General features: G+C 45.1%; 1 protein-coding gene across 4 annotated transcripts in view; it reads right to left on the bottom strand.

Moving 5' to 3' along the window:
• CSNK1G1 (casein kinase 1 gamma 1) overlaps positions 1-22,094 on the bottom strand; it is a 150,359-nt gene that overhangs the window by 46,876 nt on the left and 81,389 nt on the right. For 2 of the 4 annotated variants that reach the window (XM_067003977.1, XM_048081391.2), the window contains exons 3-5: positions 13,651-14,067; positions 7,765-7,805; positions 2,949-3,018 (exon numbers count right to left, since the gene is read on the bottom strand). In XM_067003977.1, the coding sequence (XP_066860078.1) occupies positions 2,949-3,018; positions 7,765-7,805; positions 13,651-13,828 (289 nt within the window). In that variant the 5' untranslated portion in view covers positions 13,829-14,067. Of the gene's footprint in view, positions 1-2,948; positions 3,019-7,764; positions 7,806-13,373; positions 13,590-13,650; positions 14,068-17,021; positions 17,045-22,094 lie in introns of those variants that run through there. The other 2 variants (XM_067003978.1, XM_067003979.1) reach the window with 2 other exon arrangements.

Below are 22,094 nucleotides of genomic sequence, written 5' to 3'. Positions count from 1 at the left end.
AATCACGAAAACACATCTTTACTTCCAAAAGAGTCATAAATCCCAGTGCTGTGCCAGAGGACAGGGTGGAAAAGGAGATGAGGGCGAACCCAGCAGCTCACTAGCAGCTCCTGGGCAACAGCTACCCATGTCCCCACTAGCAAACCACCTTCACCGGACACATCCACTCGCCTGCTAGGCATGAAATACATCATAGACCCACATACATGCAGACACCCTATAAAAACGTTCCTGCTTGATCCATGGTAGGCTGCTACCTTCCAACCTAGCTTTTCCCATGATTTTATAGTAATATACTTTAAAAATGTTTGTTCTGAGCATCCAGGGAAATCACCAAAGCTGTTCTCATTTGAAAAAATACCTTCTGTCTGCAAGTACTGCACATAAAAGCCAGTGATGACGATTTTGACTTCTCCTAGAGATGCTGCTCACTGAGACCATCTGGTTGTACAGGCAGTTGAACGCAGCAGTTGCACTAACAAGAGGACGACGCTGCTACTGCTGCGGTGCAGCAATGCTTTTACTAGTATTACTTCTCAGGTTAACGGTGGGAGGTTCACAGTCAGACACATTATTTGGCAAGATTAATTGGCTGATTTATTGAACAGTATGTCACACGCAACACTACTGTTGTTCTCAGCTGAGTCATACACACCATGGGTTTGGCCACTTTTAGCCTCAATTTGGCAAGTCTAAGATAATTTAAAGTAACCAGTCCTGCTTACTGGAGGCTCAAGGCTGGCTGCTTGAGCAGTTGAAATTTTTGAAGCAAGGACCTCTGAAGAGAGCCTGGCACTAACGATATCACTGAGAACAGTCCCAGCTATTTCTCCAAGGCTGGCACACTCGTAGCACCAATCTGTTTTTACAGACAGACGGTCTTCCCCTAAATCTCTGCATGGTATGCAGGCACCAAGTGAAGACTCCCTGGTCCTGGCAGTCTGACTCCACCAAAATTTATTTTGTTAAGCTTCCAAGTTTCATGGAGAGACCAGAGATACAGCTCAGATCCTCCAACCTTGCTTCTGGCCTATTTCCAGTTGTTTTAGCAAAACTATAGCCTGAGAGCTTCTAATGGCATTCAACAGGTTATCAGAGCCGGGTTTGTGATGCCTGTGGGACCATACAGAGTTAGAAATTAAAGTCATGTCCTTCAGGAGACCTCCCAACAGTCTCTTGACAAACACTGGCAAAGAGCTCGAGATGACAGACATCCTCCCATGTAATGAGAAGAGAGATCTTGAAGGCAAGATTTCCATGTCTGATGGCAGCATATTCAGAAATACTTCCATCAGCATGCACAGGATCAGACGGGGCAGAAATCTGGGTGAGTGTTGCATGATGAGACATTTAAATTCATTATGAACTGGAGAAAACCCATTAAAAAATACTTAGTCTAAACAAAATAAAGCCTCCATCATTCAATTAGTTTTTAAGTTCCTCAATAACATCTTTAAAGAGTGGTAGAAAGCTGGCAGGTGTAGAAAAAGCACACTGAGATTCATTCATGTGTCATGAGACATGTCCACTGCGGTATTACAGAGACCACATGCATCAACAAAACTCAAGAAGGGAAAGAAGGGCAGAATTCACTCTGTGAACCTACATTTGACTTATCTATAAAGGCTTCAGCAGAAATGCACTAAGTCTTAAAAGCAGAGGTAACTGTAATTAAGTGATGACATTAACCTATCGCAAGTTTTGTGTGCAAACACCAGAATATAAAGTACATAGGAAACAGCACCATATTTTAGTGGACAATACCTGTTGAAAAAGAGAAAAATAGAAATCAACAACAATACTTTAGTTTTTCTAACAGTGCCAACTCACTTCGTTTCCACATCCCAGATTTTGCATGCTATGAGGAGAACAAAGCTGCAAAAAAAAGAGTACAATAGTACCCCAGACACCAGAGGATGTGGTACACAAGATTTAGTAAACTGATTAGAAAAAATTAGAACAAGCAAAATAAAGCTGTGGGATGACTGCTCAGGTACTGCATTTTATGAGCTCAGAGCAGATCTACCTTTCATTCTGTTCAGCTTAGTATTTTGTTACCACTTGGTGGTATGAGAACACATCCTCTGCGAGTGAAAGTCGGGTCCATCCAGGGAAGACAAGGCAAAAATCAGAAGCGTAAGAAAAATTACAGTGACTTAAGAAGCTTGCCAAAAAACAATGGCTATATATTATCAAGGCACAGAAAAAGCAGAGATGATCTTCCTTGTGCAGCTGTGGAAATCCTCCCCATTGGAAACAGTGCGTGTTAAAAGTCTACACAGGTTTAAAGAGCAACCATAAATTCACAGAATAAAAATCTAAATGCTATTTAGACACAAGCTCAAGCCTCATATTTGGGAAATCAAAGAGCTTACTGTTGTTCCCCCCCGATCCCCCAACCAAAACCAACAAAAGAACCCCACAATTTTGGTTTATTGTATTTTTCCTCATATTTTATATATGCTACTGTCACACTGAGCTAGTGGGCTTTTAGACACATTTATGATTTAGTAAATCTCAAATAAAAAGGTATTTCAGTATTTTATTAGAAAAGCTCCATGCTTCTTGCACGGCTTCCTAGATTTTTAAGAGTTTACATCACTTTTCTGAAGCATCGTTCTATACAGAAATAAATTCCCATCCATTGAAGGTCCCTGTGTTTTCACAGATGCACTTAAATGGGTATTTCCCATATCAACCAATCCTCACTAACACAATAACCGGTTTACTAATGATAGTTTCTAGGTCTGAATAATTATCCAGTATCATTATGACGTTATTCTGACCAAATCTCTTCCAAAAACTTGCATGTGACTAAAAGAACTTGCTCAAATCAGTAAGTTCAAGTTAGAGGTTTCAAGTTAGAGGTCCACAACAAACATGATGGCAACGTTTGATTTAACAAAGAAATCACAAGCCTTCTATAAGCTTAAGGTAGGTTTACTTACCTGCACTTCCAAGTTGTTTATAAAATCTGTATTCTAAATGGAGTTGCGGTGCTCGTGATTTTATTGGTTCCTAGAAGAAAAAAAAGTTGCCTGAAATATTTGAAAAAACTTTATTATATACTTATATTAATTACTTAATATTTATATACTTAATTATATGCTTAGAGTTTTGTGACAATACATAGTGCTTCAAGTTTCTAGATAAAACATCCTAGACGTAGTCTAACAATTGACTTCACCCTTAAGACGTCATTTAAACAAATAGAGAACAAAAAGATGAAAAGAAAGACTTGCAATATGCGCTCTGGAGGAGAATTAACTTCCTTATTTAAAAAAAACTCATTCATGGAAGTCAAATTCAACAACTGTTCAACAAAGCTCCTGATCCTCGAAGAATGACCCTGAACAGGCAGTACATCTGTAGGAGGAAAGTCAAAGCTGCAAAAGATTAAGTCACACGTTCAGTCTGTGGACTTGTGGTTGCCCACAATATTTCTGTTGGTCACTAGCCTGTATTTCTGAAAAATACTGAGTCATACACCGTGCTTTAAATCAGACCGCAGTTACATAAACGTATAATCTTGTTTGCAACAAGCACGACAGCACAGCCAGAGATCTGACAAAAATGCAGGGAGAAGTCTCTCCACTAGCAGGTGTCATTCAGACATTTCAAAGCACTCAAGAATATTCCGTCTTTATACACAGGATAAAAATTGGATAAGCCTGCAACACACCCAAAATGCTACACTTCTCAGCTGCCACTCACCTGCACAAAACTTAATGCCTACAATCTGCAGTGCATTAACATGCATGATTACAGAGCTTCTAAAAATACGAAGTTAACATGGAGAAGATTAAGAGACCTGAGTAATTACATTTTCAATAACACCGCACTTGTAGGCAGTGATGGGGATTCACCTCCTGCCCAGACATCTTGGAACTGAAGTTAATCCTGGCCTCAATTTTGTTGTTGTTGCTGCCGCTGCTTTCTTGCATGTCAGAAGATAAATGTTCCATGCTCAAACTACATAAAATTCATCTCACGGCACCAAAACTAGTCTAAATTTAAAAACCTTGCTGAGTAGCCCTAAAATGATGTTTCATATCAGCTCCAGTGAGTTACAGCAAGAGCACCCAGAGGAAGTTCAGCCCAGCCAGGAGTCTGAGATAGCACCTTCAGCAACTCTGCTGTACGCAGGAGAACACAAGGCTTTAGCATATCCACTTGTCTTGTTCCACCTGTGGTCTGTACTCTAAGATTAATGTCCACATTTGGCCTGAATTCCACATTAAAGACTTTTTTTCAGATTAAAAGAACAATTTTTGTACAGGAATTCTGGCAACTGGACTTCAGCCAAGCTGTTCATCACCTGCTCAAGTCATGCCCTGTTCGCCAGCAAGGGGAATATTGCTCCTGGTTGCTTCTCAACCTTGATATTTAAAAGGTTCACTAGTCACACATGGCTATTTAGAAAGTATTCGAAAGGCAAAACTGATCCTGCACTGAACACAGATACAAAGAAATGCAAAAACCCGTTTGCTGTACAATCACTATCACATGAAGATAACTGTCAATGCTGGTTTGATGGAGAGTCTTCAGACACCTCCACAGCAAAGACATTTAGGGCAACAGGAGCTCAAGCCTATGCAGCGAGCAGTACATTTGTTCAAACAGGTGGAGGGATTAATGTGTGAGGATGTGAGGCTGCTTGGGACAAAGCACAGGAAAGCCAAGCCCGAGCCCCTCCGCATCAGGAGCTGCTGGAGCCGCAGCTCTGGATGCTTGCCAGTCGTGGCAGCTCCTGAGAAGATCGTACCGGAGCAGATGGCTGTCCCGCAGGCCAAGGACTTAAGGACGCTGGCAGATGTTGCATTTGTGCTGAAAATAATGGAATTGCTGCTGCCCAGCATACAAAACCCACAGCTCAAACTGACGGGCATCATCGGGAGCTTTGTAGAAACTCCTACGACATACAAGTCAGCATTAAAAACCTCTGGAAGATTAAGCTAGTAAACATGGCTAATGCATTTTGCCTCCTCCACACTCTAGATGCCCATAACCAAACGATCTTCAGCTGACAAGCAGGACAAGGAGCTGTGCAGGGACACCACACTAGCCAGAGGACAGGCAGCATTCCCCACTTTCCAAGACGCAGCACAATCTCAGACATCCTCACCCCCTGCAGACAAGCCAAGAGATGAGCACAGAATTTCAGAGCGTTTTCTGATCAACTCTTTGGCACCCATCACATAGTTCTCTAATTTTTCCTCCATTCATCTTTAACATAATGACGGGAGGAGGAAACAGCTGGGACAGCAGGGTTGCAGTTGCAGAAGAATCTCAGGCAGCTAGAAGGATTTTGAGCAGAGCTTTGAGTTGGTCCAACGATGCAGATAAAATAGAAAATGTTGCCTTCAAACACAGCAAATGCAGCCACTAGTCTGCAGATTACCTGAAGTATAAAGAAAATCTTTGGAAATTTAGCAGGTTGTTACAAAAAAAGTTGAAAACAAGATCTAATGCAGGTATTCCCTAGGGAAGAAAGCAAGACTACTTATAACTGTTTTTGGTCTCAAGCTCTCCTGACCTTTTCCCCCTGCATTTAACCTGGCTTTGTAAATGCCATTTTGTTTAGAAAAATATTTGAAAAGCAGGAATGTTATTTTTACTCAAGCCCCAGAACGACACATTGGAAATGGGCACAAAGTCGATTAGCTCACTGATTTCTTGCATCACGTTGTCTAGAGCCGAAGCGCTGCCTCAAAGAACTGGAGTTCTCTCTGTCAAAAGAAGCACTTCTTCCCCTGAGCTTGCTATCCACAATGTAGTCACAGGGGAAGCAGGGTGTCCCTGGCATTAGGCAGCAGGTCACTGCCTAGCCTGGAAGAAAATACATCTCCCACCTAAGAAGTACTTGCTTCCCTCGTGATCACAGTTAAATACACACAAAGAAACACATTTGCTGCTGAGGAGGAAGAGTAATTCCCACTCCTGGGGAACATGGTCCAAGATTAGGAGACAAAAAAAAATCCTTGCTTCTGATCCCTCATTGATCTTCTCAAAACTGGCAACGGTATGCAGGACAGCACAGGATGGCAATTACAGTCCTTCGAATCAGGGTCGGAGGTTTTGAAGCATGAATTGTAACAGCGCAAATAAAATGTGGGGAAAAGCAACTGTGCTAACACTCAACCACTCAGATACTTTGAAAAAAAGAGAAGAAATGCTATTGGGAAAAATGGATTAGCTTTATTGCTGCCTGTGTCTTATGCCACCTGGCTATTGAAAGGCTTCAGGTTACGGGGAGGTGTCACTGCGGGCAGTGCTGTGAGAGAAGCAAGCATCCTGTAAACAAACACAGCTGCATGTTTGCCGTATTCTTACTTCCTTGCTCCTTCCAAGGCTGTAACTCTGTGGGATTATCTTTGAAAGCAAAAAAATTAGAAGCACTATTGATTCAATGAAACACCACACAACCACATTTTCTGTTGTCCAATCTGCCTACAGAGCGAGCTACGCAACAAGCACCAGTCCTTCTTCCTGATGTGGAGCCATATCCAAACACACCTTAAGCTGCACTGCAAACATTTATTTTGTTATTTTAGGGATTATATTCTGACATTTGCCAACGGGCTTCAAAACAAGTCCTTTCTGCAGAGCACTAATTATTTTTCAGCTACTACGCATCATATAAGGAGAACACTAGAGATGTAAGATCTGTGGCATCTGAACATGAATCAGAATTAATGCATCAAGTCCATCTTGATCTTCTTTAATGTGAATGACTGCTGTCATTTTTCCAGACATCGATTGGAAAAACAGGCACACTTGCTGCTAATACCAAATTAGTGTTACAACTTTAACTTCAGATTCTAGGGTTTGGATCTGTGATTAAAGAACACGCAGATGAAAGAAGAGCACTGGGTATTTTCAGCATCAAATTTCAAAGCCCCCCAAGAGACTACTGAAAGTCTTAGTTTACAGACAGTTAAGGCATAAAAACAAACTCCCAGGGTACGGTTTTATAAATTTGGCGGAGCTAGGAGCATCCCCATCCCTTAGACTCCTGCTTCAAACCACAGCTGACCACAGTGCCCTCATGCCCTGATGCTCCTTCAGAAGAGGAGCGTTACCTGAGCCAGCCAGGGCACTGCAGAAACGTGAACACTGCTACCACATCCACCTGGGGAGGGACGCATCAACTGCAAGGCAGAAAAACTGATAACTGGGTACCGAGGCTGGTAGAACTGGATGAGGAGTTGTGAACTTGATTTCATGTGCAAATTCTGAAGTTTGCTACTGTTGGGGCCAAGGTTTTGTTTTTAAATGCAATCCCTGCCATGCTCTGGTGAGCTGGTTTGATTCATTTTTACCATCCTGTAATGTAAAAGGAAAGAATCACACTGAAGAGGCTGTGACCATATATCCTTGGACATCCAAATCAGAGGGAGGATTCACTGGATTGGATCTTGTTTTGCCTGTTGCATCTGCAGGTTCATGGTCCAGAGAATTGATGGGGTCTGCAACAGAAAGGCTTGGTCCTGGGGATGAGGAAGGGGTGACAAACCTGCCACCAGTGCTGTCTGCCACCTTGGGAAGAGGAACAAGGCGCTCGCAGCTACTGACCATTTACATACTGTGAAGGGCTGGGTGCTTTCCTAGTTCACAGCATTCTCAAGAACTTATCTCTGTTTAAACCTGTTAATCTGGCTGAGATCAAGAGCAGCAATAAGCACCAAGTGGGGAAGCTGCTTTTTGTCTGAGTTTCTAGCACCAGGTACGAGTGATTTAAGAACACCCGAAGCTCCTACTTACCAGTTTGATCGCTACATATTCATTGGTGTAGAGATTTTTGCCTGTGAAGGAAAAAGAAAAATCTTTTAGTTGCACATTCAACACTTCCAGCTAGGAAGACAACACAGAATAGTGTCACTGATCACTGACTGCAAAGATCTGTCTGTCTTTTCTCAATTACTCTCTCAGCTTCATGCCTTCAACTGTTTCAGTCTCAAAGTAAGAAGCTGCAGCAGCTCACCAGGACAGACAAACAGCATTTTATACCCAGCACAAGGTAACTGTGTTTTACAGTAGCAGTTATGTTCAGTGCAAGCATTTGAGGAGGTATCGCAGACATATGTTTTATTATCCACACCACGCTAAAAAAAAGCCCAGAGAACAAAAAAAAAACAAGAGTCAGTATCATTTCTTTCAGAAGTGGCTTGATTCTGCCGGACACTGAGCAATTTTATCCTATGATCTATAGGGAGCTTCACCAGCATAATTGTGCTACGGATCAGAGACTACTGCAAGTAGGCAACACAAACAGCTTCCGTACCAACACACGGCTTTTGTTTCTTCCTCTACGAACAGGCAGGCGCGACAGGCAAAACGCTGCCTTCGTGGCAGCAGAAAGGCAGTCCTCATCATCTGCTACGGCCAGCAGCTCTCACACAACACCGTACCAGCAAACTACGCAGCTGTTCCCAGGATGTTAAAAGTTACACTAGAAGAACAAAACTCGTTCTCGAGACCCCAAACACACCCTACTATTTCTTCAGATCTGTTATGAAAAGCTATGAACTCCAGGCTGGTAGAAAGCAGGTTTGCAGCTGCATCAAGAACGCTCAGGAGCTGGAAGGTGGCTTCAGAGCACGGCCTGGGAGAGCCTGAAGGCCAAAACAGCACACTGGCAGGTGGTGGGATAAATGGCTTCACCTTCTGGGACAGGCAAGGGCTCCAGCCTGATGCTATCCGAAGGCTAGCAGGAGGAGAACTTGCAAGGGTACAATGAGAAGGCAGCCTAAGTACACTTTGATTATCTGCTCCCTACTAGCGACCAGAGATCGAGCCCTACCAGCAGCTCCAGCTCTCCCACTGACACTTCCCCCCCTCCTTCAAGGAGGATTGAGCTCGCTTCGAGATGCTCAGTTTGAGGATGCTGAGACAGACTAAGGGAAGCTCCAGCCCAGGCACCTGAGGCAGTTACACGCCTCAAGCAGCAGAACAAGAATAATCCAGGCAGCACGGGTGCCCTGCGGACTGCAGGACCCTCACCGCAGCTTCAGCACGCAGGGGTACGGCTCATCCAGGGCCCCCCAGCCTGCTCCTGGGCTCTCCCACCCAAACAGCAAAATGACACTGGGAAAACAGCGTCCCTTCAACTCATTGCAAGGTGAAGAAGGACACTGACAGCAGCCTCCATGTACGGGGGGCCGTAATCCAGGCTGTTGCGGTCTGGCTCATAAGGGCAAGAACTAAGCAGAAGAGAATTTTGAGAGTGAAATCCTTGAGAGTGAAATCCCCAGCTGAAAACCTGGGACTGGCAAAACTCTAGCATGAGATGCAAGGCCAGCAGCCAGAGGTAAGGGAAGGAATTCATCCTCCAGCTCAGCCCTTTCGCAGCAGTCGTGGGGCAGACTCTGACCATGAAGGTGCTACCAGGTCCACCTTCAGACCTCCAAAACCCTTCCTACAGCTGCAGTGGGAGAGGCTTTGCCAGCTATGACAGCAAGTCCAAGTGCCAGAGACCTCTCCACCGGCTCGCTCCAGACAGATCTGCCCCTGGGTTTTGCCATCACACTGCACAAGGTGTCATGTTTTCTTCTTCCTCCTTACACAAAGCTGAAAAGGTTTTAAATGGAAGAGTGAAGGCTGTACTGCTCACAGGACAGAGCTGCACAGAACAGTAAGTCATGAAGGGAAGCTGCATCTTATCTCTGCCAGCAGGGAGCTGTAATACAACCGAGATGATACAACTGTGCTAACAAAGGCCCTTCAAGTTCAGGCAAAGCTTTTGATGGGGCAGCGATTAACTCCATGCCTCAGTTTTGGGAAGATCCACTGACAATTAAGAACCATATGTCCTAAATGAGATGCGATGCTTTAACGTGGGAAACCTGGCAGCGTGGATTTCCCAAGCCCTGGCAGCAAGATGCGCCAAGCACATGGGCACATTCCCACAGGTCAAAGTGAAAAGCCGTAAGTGCAAACCTCCTGTGACTGAGACGAGTCATGCCTCGACCTTTCAGTCCAGCTCAAAACTGTATGGATGACATTTTGGTGACAGCTCAGGGCTGGGCAGTGGAGCAAACGCCCACCCAGCCGTCCTGAAGACCAGGCAGAGCTTGCCCCAGACAGCACTGCGTCTGCTGCGACCATATCCCAAGGGAACCTGAAACACGAGGTCACACTGATTTTGTAGCACCACATTCACTATCGCTTCTAGAGGGATAGTCTTTCCAAAAAAGGGACAGTAGCGTAGATCCTTCCTATACTCTACTCTTAACCCATCTAGCACTATTCCAGCCCGGCAGGCACATGACAATTTTATTATTAGGGCAAAGACATAACCAGCCCCAGTATCAGATGCCGTTATAATTTTTTCCTTTTTTAAAGCAGGATTTCAAGCTGCAGCACAGGGCTCTGCTGGGCAGTTCTTGCTCCCAGCAAGGTGCCTTCCCAGATCTCATCCACCTGCACTGAGCAAGCGAGCAGCCTGTCCTCCCTTGGGGCTCACGGATCACCGCCTCGCTGATGAGATGTTGGATCTTCATGAGATCTGCGCACGACTCAGGCCACCACCTGACTTCAGAACACTACACCATTTCTCTGGGTAACATGCTTCTCCAAAAATCCCTTTGTATCCTCTCTTAATAAGCTACAGCACCAATCAACAGACTGGATCCAGCTCTCCTAACATTTTTTTTCCTTCAAACAGGGAGAAAAGCTGTATGAGCTCATTTTTACATAAGTGGATGCGGAGTTTTGAAAATGCCAGGTTATGTTTGCATTGGAGCAAAAAGATCTGGGCTCCAGTCTACATCTCTGCATTAAAATAAGCCACTGGTCTGTCCAGAACTTCATGCTTATTTAAAAAGAAGGAAACCTATAGAATCTCAAATAATTTTACATTAGCATCTGTTTTATGCTTTACTAAATAAGAGTGCCAAACACTGGGGGAAAAATGAGACCATTGTAGAGGTTTATTTATCCTTAACATTTCTTATGGTTCAGGATTTCAGGTAAGTACAGACGTGACAGTCGATGCATTGAACCTGCCCACAAGCTGTTTAAGCTCCAGAGGTTTTTCCAGTGAAGACAGAAAAAATCCATTTGGTGAGTTCTGAGGTCAACCCAAGGATTTGAGCAGCTTGCCCAAGGAAACAGCCATCAGTTAAGCGTGTTTTGTCTTACCCCGGGGCCAGGCACTGATTTTTGTGCTCACTTCCCTCCCATCCCAGCTCGTCTGCAGGCTGGAATCCAACTGCACTGCTCCACGTGACCAACAGCTTCAACAAAGTAATACCCCCGGGGCTATCTGTATTTGGAGCAAGAGATCAACCCAAAGCAGCTCAGCTGGCGTTCACAGAAGTGCCTCGATGCACGGCACCTCCCTCCCTCCCCCGGAGCCATCAGCCCTCTGTCTGGTGCTCGGGAAGAGCTTTGAGTGAAAACACAGCACCTGAAAAGAGAAATCCTTCGGAGAATTGGAAAATGTATTTTCCCCTTGCTCGTCAGTCTACAGGCTGTGCACAACTTTGTTCTTCCTGCGTTACTAAAAGCATTCGCTGACACTTTACTTCTCTGAAATCATGTTTAAAAAAAAAGCAGAGGGCACGCCATTCATCTTTGCAGAACAAAACTGTTATCAGGGACTTGTTTGCTCCTATTTCAAACTGACACACTGCTTCTCCTTCCCCACTGCACAACTCAGCAATCATTAGCATCACATCTGTGCAACAGAAAGATCTGATAATTAACCAAAAAGGAGTTGAGGAGTTCTTACAGTTATAGTGACTGGCAAAAAGTAATAGAAGTTAAAAAAACATATATAGCTTCTATACAGACTTCCTGTCTAATTGCCATTATCAGTATGTACAGCCCGCTGCCCAAATGTAGCGGGCTGCAGCATATTTGGTTAACACATATTAGCAAAACATTTACCAGTGTACCAAAAAAACCCCAACCCCAAACCACTGAACCAAAAAAAAAAAAAAAAAAGACCACTCAATTAAGAGGTGTTTTTTTCCTCTGATTAAAACCAAATTTCTCTGTAAACTGATCTTCTCACAAGTGAAATCTCTTACATGAAGTCCTTCGAAACAATATGTTAGTACAGAAATCCAATACTGCTCAGAGAAATGTGGGGAGAAGAGCAACCACAGAGACAAAAAGCAGCATTTGGGCTCCAGCTGAACAAAAGCAGGAACCATTTACCTGCGGAGAACCAACACAGCTGCCGAATGCTCGATGCTGTGTGGATGGCAAAGCAATTAAATGGCTCTTTCCATATGGATCTTGCTATATTGTGACATTTGCTGTTTGGGGGGGGGTCTTTGAAAATGCTACGAAGCTACGCAAGTTATGTTACTGTAAGGATCCAGACTGTACTATCTTCAGCTGTAGATAATGTGCATTCACATTCAGGAAATTGGAAAATTTTGTCCCTCCCTTGGTTTCTTGGAGCATTTCCGCCTTTGGAGCATTATCTCTGCTCTTGCAAATCAATAAAACTTCTCTGATGTAATGCTGAAACCAAGACCACCCATTTACCAATACAAGCCGGTTGATCTTCATCCTGCGGAGAAGCCACGTGTCCTACAGATGCGGTAACTACACCTCGGAATGACAGATTAATCACACAGATTCGGAACAGGAACCTACAGAGATGCCATGGGTAGTTATGCGTTATAACCCTTTGGTTACCTGAAGCAACTGCCCGATCAATTTATCTATCATCCCTTGTGCCTGACACACAGACTTTTTCAGTTCTGAGTAGATACCACGGCTGGGGAAAGCGGTATTTATATCAGCCAACCTGCCTCCAGCACCCTCGAGTTTATTAGCACAGCAAACCACTTTGTTCAGCAGACAGAAGGAAAATGCAGCTGTTTTAAGGCAATCAAGACCACCGCAAGCTGCTGCTTCTGATCTGAAAAAGCTACCCCAAAACCACACACTGGGAGCTCAGGAGCATGTAATTAAAAACACAGCCTGCTTCCCCCACCTCATTTAAAAAACAACCAAACGCACCACTAACGGGCCTTTTGTCTAGGCTGACTTACAAGCCCAACAGGCAGCAGCCCACAAAGCCATCTGTCTGGGCGGCCAGCTGCAAGGCACAGGGTCAGAAAACCAACAGACCAAGAAAAAAGCAGGGGCCGTGATGCAGGCAGACGAAGCGGCCAGATGGGCAGGCTGCACGCCCCGCTCCTCGCCAGCCAGCGCTCAGACACGGGGGGCAGGTCAGGGAGCAGGCAACAGGGCAGAAAATGGGGCTCTGGGGACAGTGAAGGACGTGGAACTGGGAAGATGAGAGTGCTAGGAAACAGGTCTCAGTCATTACTTTCATAGGGTGTCCTAGCTTACGAAAAAGAGATTGAGAGCAAGATTTAGCAATCCAGACAGTCAGAGAGATTTTTCACCTTAGGCAAGACATTCAGCGTTGAGAACAGTCTTCATTGTTGGGATTGTTCAAAATTTGCATCTTTGGCCTCTCCAGTGTATTCACTTTGACTTTATGCAAATAAAAACAATGCTAACAGTTACATCTTCTGAGTCAGAAGCTTCAGGTAAGGTAGCTCGACACTTGGGAAACAAGCACATGCTGTTCTCAAGCCAGGGTAAGTTTTTATGTATTTATATTCCAGTGGTGAAATGCTAATCTGGATAATGCAGGCCACTACAACAGCTAGTTCTTACCTAGTCTGAGTTCTCCAAAGTTCCCACACCCAATCTTCTTGCCCACTCTGAAGTTGGGCCCCACCATAAGAACGCCTGAAGACGCAGATGAGCTCGGCCGAGAACCATGACCGCTCCTCCCCGGCATCCCTTTCGTCGTCCGCTGCCTTTCATCCTTTTCCCTATTGGGATGGTCCATGATCTTAGAAAAATCTCTCTGCCAGCGAGCTGGCAGAAAGGAATCTGAGCGTGCACTCTTGTCCTTGGAATAGAAATAGGTAATCCAAAAGTATCTCAGTCAGGGTCCAAGAGAGTCATGGAAACGCGTGGAGTTCTTTTGGCACCGTATCCAGTTTCCTAATGCATCTTTATAGTGTACCAAGTGGTCGATTATGTTCTTGAGAACTCAATAAAGGCAAGTTGCTTTTGGTTTCTCACCTGGGGAAAATAAAAAAAAAAAAAGATATATGAAGTAAAAATCATTATTTTAAAATACCAAGCAAGAAATGTACAATATGGCAAACCTCCAGTACTTTCCAAAGCTATTTAGGCCTCGAGGAAATTAACAGCTATATAGGAACTTTATCGTTTTCTTAACAGTTTTCTGATAAAAAGCCTTAACATCACGATGGGAAGTAAGTGCTGCCCATCCACCACTTGCTGCTGGAGTTGTCAGGACAAACACTGCCCATAATGACAAAAGCGATTTCTATCACAATGGTGCGTCAGGTGGAAGCCACAAGGCGATCACGTTCCATCTTTAAAGCAACTGTTAAATTTTTTTTTCTTCTTGCTTCATACATATTTAAAGGATTATACAAAAGTCAGACAAAAAATAGAAAGGAGCAATGGAGAGGTGTCAAGAAAAGAAAATACTGAAGCACTTACAAAGTTGCATGCATCTATCACACTAAAAAGTCAAATTCCCCTTCATTTTAGGTCCTTAAGTTGACCTCCAACATACTTGCCAATTGAAGCTAGTGTATCAGAGATGACCAAAATGAGTAAACAAAGCAGTATTATTTGCAACTAGAATCAACATAGCTGGAAATATCCCCCCACATCCCAGGGCTACAGGCGCTGGGTTGTGTCCCTCTAGGTCTGCGTTCTTACTTCCGCGTGGACGCTGAAGTTTCAGCGCTTGCATGGAAGTCAGGAGACACCTCAACAGTCAGCAGAGATGTGCTGCATGAAACCACGGAACAGGAGTCACCGTGGAAGGACACCAGCAGTAGAACACCATCAGGTACGCCCAGAAACCCAACCATATTTACGAGGGGTCAAAAGTTACTACGGCAATAGACTCAGTCCTCCTGGAGCAATGTATTTGTAGCTTATTTTTCAGAGGATTTAGCCAGGCTTTGCCTGGTTGTTTTATGAAATTAAATGAAGCTAACCTACTTACTTCCAGTCCTCCAAAAATGAAAGGCAAGAATTATTACACATCCACAAACCAGTGGCACAGAACAAAAGCATTAACTCTTTTGAAATATGAGTATGTTCTCCCTAACCTTCAGCTGTGGTGTGCTTTTATTTCTTGAAACTTTGTTTTGATCTGAGGCATCTGTATACAAGGCAGAAGTCATCCACAACGGGTCCTGCAGAGCATGCAGGTCGCTAGCTACAAGCTGGAAATTCCAACTTCTGAACACTAAACTAGCCTTTAGCACAACTCTGACCTTTTCTGTTCGTTTCCATTTGCAGTTCTGCCTGCTCACGCAAAATAAAAGGTACAGTTCTCCCCAGCCTGAGCTCCCTCCCCTAAATCAGAAGTCCCTCCCCTAGATGAGAAATACGTCTGCAAAAAAAGCAAAGATTAAACAAGGAGAACGCGCAGCTCTAACACCACTTTGCAGTTACTTTTTACTGCCTTTGTTCATACGTCACTGGAGGCTTCTATATTGGACAGGGAGTTTGCAGCAGGACTCTGAAGAGACTCCCCTCTTCTAAGGAAGGTGCTAGTCTGCAGTGTATTAGAAAACCTTCAGTACTGAAGAGGAGCTAGTAACAGAGTCAGGAAATACCCACACGCATGGATCTGCTTCATGCAGGATGACAGTCCCACAAAAACACCCACCTTTAACTGTGTATCTACTAATGCTAGGAGCCTAGTTCAGGCTGCACAGGCTACAACCCACAGGATGTTGTATCGAGCCCGTGACTCAGCAGCCTCTTCTCCAGAGAGAAAAGCAGATGAGGTCTTGCTACCATCCGAGAACTGTGCTGCGCCTGTCGTACACCAGCAGCACGTAGCTCCCAGCGAGCTGCCAGCCACGGTCGGGCACCGCTGGCCCAGCCAGAGAGAGAACAGTTGAAGATGCTCACCTGCAAGGAACCCAGTGCTCAGCATTACCGGGCTGTAGCTGCACCTCCACCACACGTAATTCAAGCTTCAACACTTAAAACTGAATATGGATTAGCAGGAAGTAACCGTTAGAGGCAAACAGGACGAACTGGTTCCCATCACAGATATCCCCAGCAGACCCTCCAGCGGCAGCACTTACTGCGACAGGGTGAGGTAGCACTCCTTCTCAAAGCTGTTTACGTAGATGCCAGCATGGTTTTATTTGCTTTGTGAAATCAGCTTGCAGGAGCGATGACGATGCTCTACCAGACATCAGAACAGCACATGGACTGGGACCCACCCCAGTCTGCCCTGGGAGAAGACTTGCTTCAAAAACCAACCCACAAAAAAGGGTCCCTCACTGGAACTAAGGAAGAACACAAATCGAGTATCTGAGGATGAAGGGGTGCTTCTGGGGCTGGACTACAGACTAGCAAGATGAGCAGAACAGAGGAATCCCACGAATGAAAAAGTTAAGAAAACACCCTTGATCCTACCAAAGCCAGAGGGGAATTTTTTTCTCCCTGCAGACAGAAGTCATTATTTTCATCTAGGCTGGAAAATCCATGGGCAACAACTGCAAACCTCACAAAAGGGTAACAAAAAACCCTCTAGCAAGAGCTAGATCCCTTCCCAGTTTACTGTTGGAAAAAAAATCAATGCACACAGCTTTGTAGACTGAGGAGACACTTGGAAGGTGGGCTGAAAACTTTGAGAGGAAGAAACAAAATCTGCATGACAGGGACTGATTAGAGCAAAGGAAGGACGAATGATACAATTTTGGTAAAGTCACAAGTTCCTTTTCTTTCTTGAGACTTTCTTGCTCATTCAGCTAACAGTTACCCAGCCAGCAGAAAGAATAAGAAAAGTCAATATAAGCTGAAGCCACCAGAAATGGCTTCAGAACAACCGTGATGAGCATTAGGTGGACTGGGCAGAGACTGACTGCTGAACGATGCACCACAGCTCACTGTTTTACTGTACGATGTCAGAAACCTTTTAACCTTCTTTCTGCCTGTTCTGCCATGAAGAACTACCAGCTTCCTACCTGAGAGCAGACGCGTCCCAATAACGAGGTTGTTTTGCAGCAGAACCTGATGCCTGGGCGCAGATCTGTTCAAAGCGCCGGGCTACCTGCTGGCAAAAGACGGCAATGATACAGGAGGCATTTCACTGGCTATTGTAAAGTGGAGCCGAAAGCCACCAAGGGCAGAGACAGTTTAACATATTTCAAACAGCTGATATTTGAGTTGTCCTCAGCTTGAAGTGGCTGCTTGGTCACTGCTCCATGACACAAGGACGTTATTCCCATAAGGGCTGCTCAAGCCTCTCGCAAGCACAAGCCCCTCTGAGCCTCAACAAACACGGCTTCCCCCTCCTCCAGGCTCAAGTCCCAGCTCAGCCCAAGCTCCATGTGCCAGGTTTCAGATCCGAGAGCAGAAATACGCTGCTCTGTTTGATGCTTGCACCATCCTGCTCGCTGCTCCTCAGGCAGGACAAGCACCTCTGTTCTTCGCAGGCAGATGAAGCACACAGAGCTCCACCATGCATTTTCTGGCTTGTGAAATAAGATTTTAACAGTTACAAGCTCCTACACCCCCATCCTTCCCCAGCGTTTCGCTAATTTGTATAAGGTCTTCCCAAGGGGAAGGATGGAAAGGTCACGCCTGAATCTGAGAACACGAAACATCCTCTTTCTTAGCTGAAGCCTCCTGCAAACAGGAATTCAGATCAGCAGTGAATAAGAGGTTTGACAACATCTTTATTACGGCCATCCTGATCCCAGTTGTCAGTACACCAAATTGCAAAAAGATCTTTCACTATTGCTACTACATGCTAACAGTATACTAAGAGCATATAGTAGCAATAGTGAAAGTAGTAGTATCTGGCATCAAACATGGCTTTTGAAGGCTAACAAAGTAAAAGCACTTGGTTTTGGAAGAGGGGTGGCAGAAGAATGAAGACTAGACCGTAATTTGAAGTCAGTCGCATTAAAATTTAAAGACTACTCAGAACACCAGGACTATTTCCTGCCACGATTCAAACTTTTTCATAATGATTCTCCTTCCTACCCTTCCACCCACTCAGCAAGATTGCTCCCGAAAGTTACGTGCATTTAAAGAAAGCTGCAGGAACATATTTGCCTAATGGTGACTCAGTTCAATTCCAGTATTCATTTCACTACAATGTGCTCAAAGACAGGGGAACAGTTATTTAATAAAAGACACAGGCTTGAAAGGAAATTACTTAAAGCACAGTTAGCTAAATAAAGCAACCAACTTAGTATCTTACACGCTTCCAAACACTTAGGACTTGAGATGTAAATCACTACCGCTCCTGCACCAATAAAACCACCCGGCTAGAGCTGCACGCCAGCTACCAGCCGGCGGGGAAGGCAGCTGTCATTCCCCTTGCGATCAGCCGCAGCACGAAGAAAGGCTCATGAAGAAAGGCTCACTGCTCGCTGAGCGCTCCGTACAGCACGGGCACGCCACAGCTCTGCTTCAGTACAGACACTGCTTGTAGCCACCCTGTTTCCCCAACAAAGTCCCTCAGTTTGAAAGCAGCAGTAGCGAAGGACAAAGCAAATGACACTAGCGCAAACAAGTCAGAGCAATCCTTACTTCTACCCTTCGAAGGCAAAGCTTGCTTCCCGTGCACCAAAAATTTCTTTGACCTGCTTGAGATGCTCCGGAGACCTCTGAGACAAGGACAAGAGCTGTCAGTCTTGCTTTGTGGCACAGTTTCAGACAGTATCTGTCTGAATCAATATCGCAAGTGAATCCTTTCCTCAAATCAAATCAAGCAGGCCTGATCCAGCTCCATGTGCACTTTCGATTCACAAGGGATTCAAAATGTACTAGGCCGCAAACGCGTGGTGTATGGGTTACCCAGCTAACAAGTGGAAGCACTTCAACCCTACAATTCCTTTATCCTCCTTTTTAAAGCCAAGATCTTGAAGAAAGCCCCATATTCTGTTGGGATGAGTGACCTCATCCCACTCTGTATGAAAACAGGGACTCCATTTCTCAAAGCATCTCCACAACTCTTGCTTTAGGACATGGCACGTGCCTTCCCACTGTTTCCTCCAACGTCCACCCCATGTGCGCACGCAATACTTTCGGTAAGTGTCTTGATCTGGGGAGTGTTTTCCAGGCAAGATCTGCTCTTTTTCATGTGACTTCAAACACTATAAAATCCTCCAGGGCTCTCAACTGAGATGTTATAAATGTACGGATATGAGACCACCAACTTGCACGCTCATTCCATGCAAAAAGTGAAGCCTTCAGCTGCACAAAGCTTCACTTGCTCTGCCGCGGATCGGGACAAGCCCTCCACCCTCTGGAGAAGGTCTAACAGCCAGTGCGAAGGTTATGAGTTTGGTTTGTTTTTTTTTTTTGAAACCAGGACACATGATGCGTTCACACACATTCTCAGCACCTGTCAACTCCTTTTATTAGCTTACACTCTTAAGTTTAGAGGAACAAGCTGGCTTTGTGTCCCGTGTTTCACTGCATACATTAACAGCTTCCCAGGCATCAGCGCTCTTCCTTTATTAAAATGAGATTAGCAAACCTTTCACTTACAGCTTTGCTTTCTTCCACACAAACACCTCCATCAGCTTCAGCGCCTTCACGCCTCCTCATCCCAGCGCCTCACCTCGTCCTTCCATGACCTCCCACCTCTTGTCCTGCCTCTGCCCGTGCTACTTCCCAACTGGCCCCAACAAAAAATATTTCTTTTTTTTCAGAGCCACAAACAGCACTAGAGTGACCTGGTTTTAGCGTCCTCAATGTTGTGAAAAACAACAGAAAAACTGGAAAAAGTAGGTTAATATTCTCTGTTTCAGTTTAAAGCTGGTAGTGGCAAAGCTGGTTGCAGACTGCAGCAGGCGGCTGCATGCCATGTCAGATGTCCCACATGTGGGAGGCTCCTTCCACAACAATGCTACAGATGCTTTTTAAGCACTACGAGTCGCTTCTGTTGAATCACTTGACCAAATGACTTAATCTTCAGCTTATGCAGTTAGTTTTGTTCAGTGCTTCATAGGCAGGGGGGGAAAAAAAAAGGTGAGGCATACAAACAGTATTTAAGTCTAAATTGTTGGGAAGGGACAGGGATGGACAACCGCAGAGCACGACACTCACTCCTTACTCACGGATGCACAGGGCTGTCAAGCTGACATACTACAATTCCAGTTTTCACAGGAAGGGGTGAACCCAAATGAAGTCTCACTTCCCCTACTTGGGAAGCAAACTGACTGAAGTCTTTCCCAAGATCCTGTGAACTTCCTAAAAATGTTAACTGTGTAACCCCCATCTGAACACGTTGCCAGGTGACTTCTCTAAGTGAGGCTCAGGCTGGATGTTGATCATCTCACCAAGAGCAGCACCAAGAGCATCCTGTACGTTCATTCCTGAACTCTGTTCTCCAAAGACTTTATACAAGTTCAGTGTGAAAGCTGGGAACATTACAGAGGAAAAAAGTAACCTAGTTCTTCCACATGCAGAATCTCGGAACAAAACAGACCATTTTCGGGGAGGTGGTTTGTGTGATGCAGGGCAGAGTCTTCGACTCCCCTTCCCCACTCATGTTTAAGCCAAACGTTTGCAGCAGCCACGTGTGTGTATTCCTACACACGTAACAAAGGGCTAAAGACCTCAGTCTGCCAGAAAGAGAGGGTTAGTGCACTTCATTAGGAGTTGCATGGAGCTGGAACAGCTAGACGAACAGTTGAATGCTTAAAACGAGAAAAAATCCCCTAATGAAACCTGAGGCTTTGTTTGTTTGTTTAGGCTGGGAAGGGGAAGAAAGACGAAGAGCAACTGCCGGCCCAGCTCCAGCCCATCTTCCGAGGCTTGCTGCACACGTCAGACGCACAGCCCCCTGCATAAAGGCCTGACAGCCAGCCAAACCCGCTGCAAACGGTGCAGGTGCGCTGCCCACACACAGCTGCACGCACAACCCCGGCGCTGCAGCCCGATGAGGGAACCGTCGCATACACACTGTTTTTGAGATCTACACCTTGATATTACAGTCACCAACCCCAGCCTCTGCAAGGCTCCCACAGACCAGCAGAAGCATGACATTTAAGATACCATCTGCTTGCAAAAACAGGCTGCGTAAAGCCGTGCGGGATCAGGTTCCAGCAGAAACAGATATTTATGAGGATGCTATAGAGGAAATGAGACAAAAATTGGCAGTGGTGAAGGGTCTGTAAAAGACACTGAGCAGGACAAGAACTCAGCAGACGTCCTCTTCTGAATCTGGCCTCCACACATACCTATTTTTTTTCTTTTCCCAATCTTAAAATACCAGGTTACCTAACAGCAAAAAGAGCTTCAGGCACACCTATGCCACCTCCTTCCTTTCAAGCAATGGTTTTTGAAGGAAAAAGGGGCAAGCCTACCAAAGAATAGGTTACTTCCAGATAGCCACATGCATCTCCAAGGAATAAGCCCCATCAGGCAAATTCAGGTGCTCCGATGGCATACGGCGGCTGCGGGACGTAGTTTGCACTTACTGGTACCACCAACGAGCGCAGTCCTCACTCGATGAGACCACCGCTGCGGCTTCACCTGTGGAGCAGGCTGGGATCACTGGGAGTAATGCTGCTTTTGCAGATTTATAGCGTAATTTAACACAGATGCACCTCAATAGTCTGAGACTGTTTCATCTGCCTGGCAAGGAAAAGCAGCCTGGAGGATGAATTGCAGACAGGCTTGGAGAGCTTGAAAAGACTGGTGATTTGGCAGTTAAAGGCAAGAAAAAAAAAAATCCTTTGCACTATCCAAACCATGAAATGCCTTTTTTCTGCTTTCAGAGAAGAACGCGAGTATCATGTTCAGAGCCAACACGGCTTTCACGGTGTGCGCGTGCGGGGGGAAATGCCTCTTATTAGAAGAAAAGTCCTCCTGAACTTGAACAGAGAGGGTCACAGAAAACCAATGACCCTTTAATAGCAAGGAGTAAGTAGAAGTCGTGCTAATTAAACACAGCTCGAGCTGACAGGCAGCCCTGACTAATCCAAAGTGATGCTGAGAAGCACATTCTGACCTGGCTGCGCACCAAAATGAACATGCACACTCATCAGGTACACGTTTCCCCTGTGAAAGAGCAA

Source organism: Anser cygnoides, chromosome 11, assembly GCF_040182565.1.
Source record: "Anser cygnoides isolate HZ-2024a breed goose chromosome 11, Taihu_goose_T2T_genome, whole genome shotgun sequence".
NCBI lineage: Eukaryota > Metazoa > Chordata > Aves > Anseriformes > Anatidae > Anser > Anser cygnoides.
Note: the sequence above shows the minus strand (reverse complement) of the source record. Positions and strands in the feature narration are given on the sequence as shown.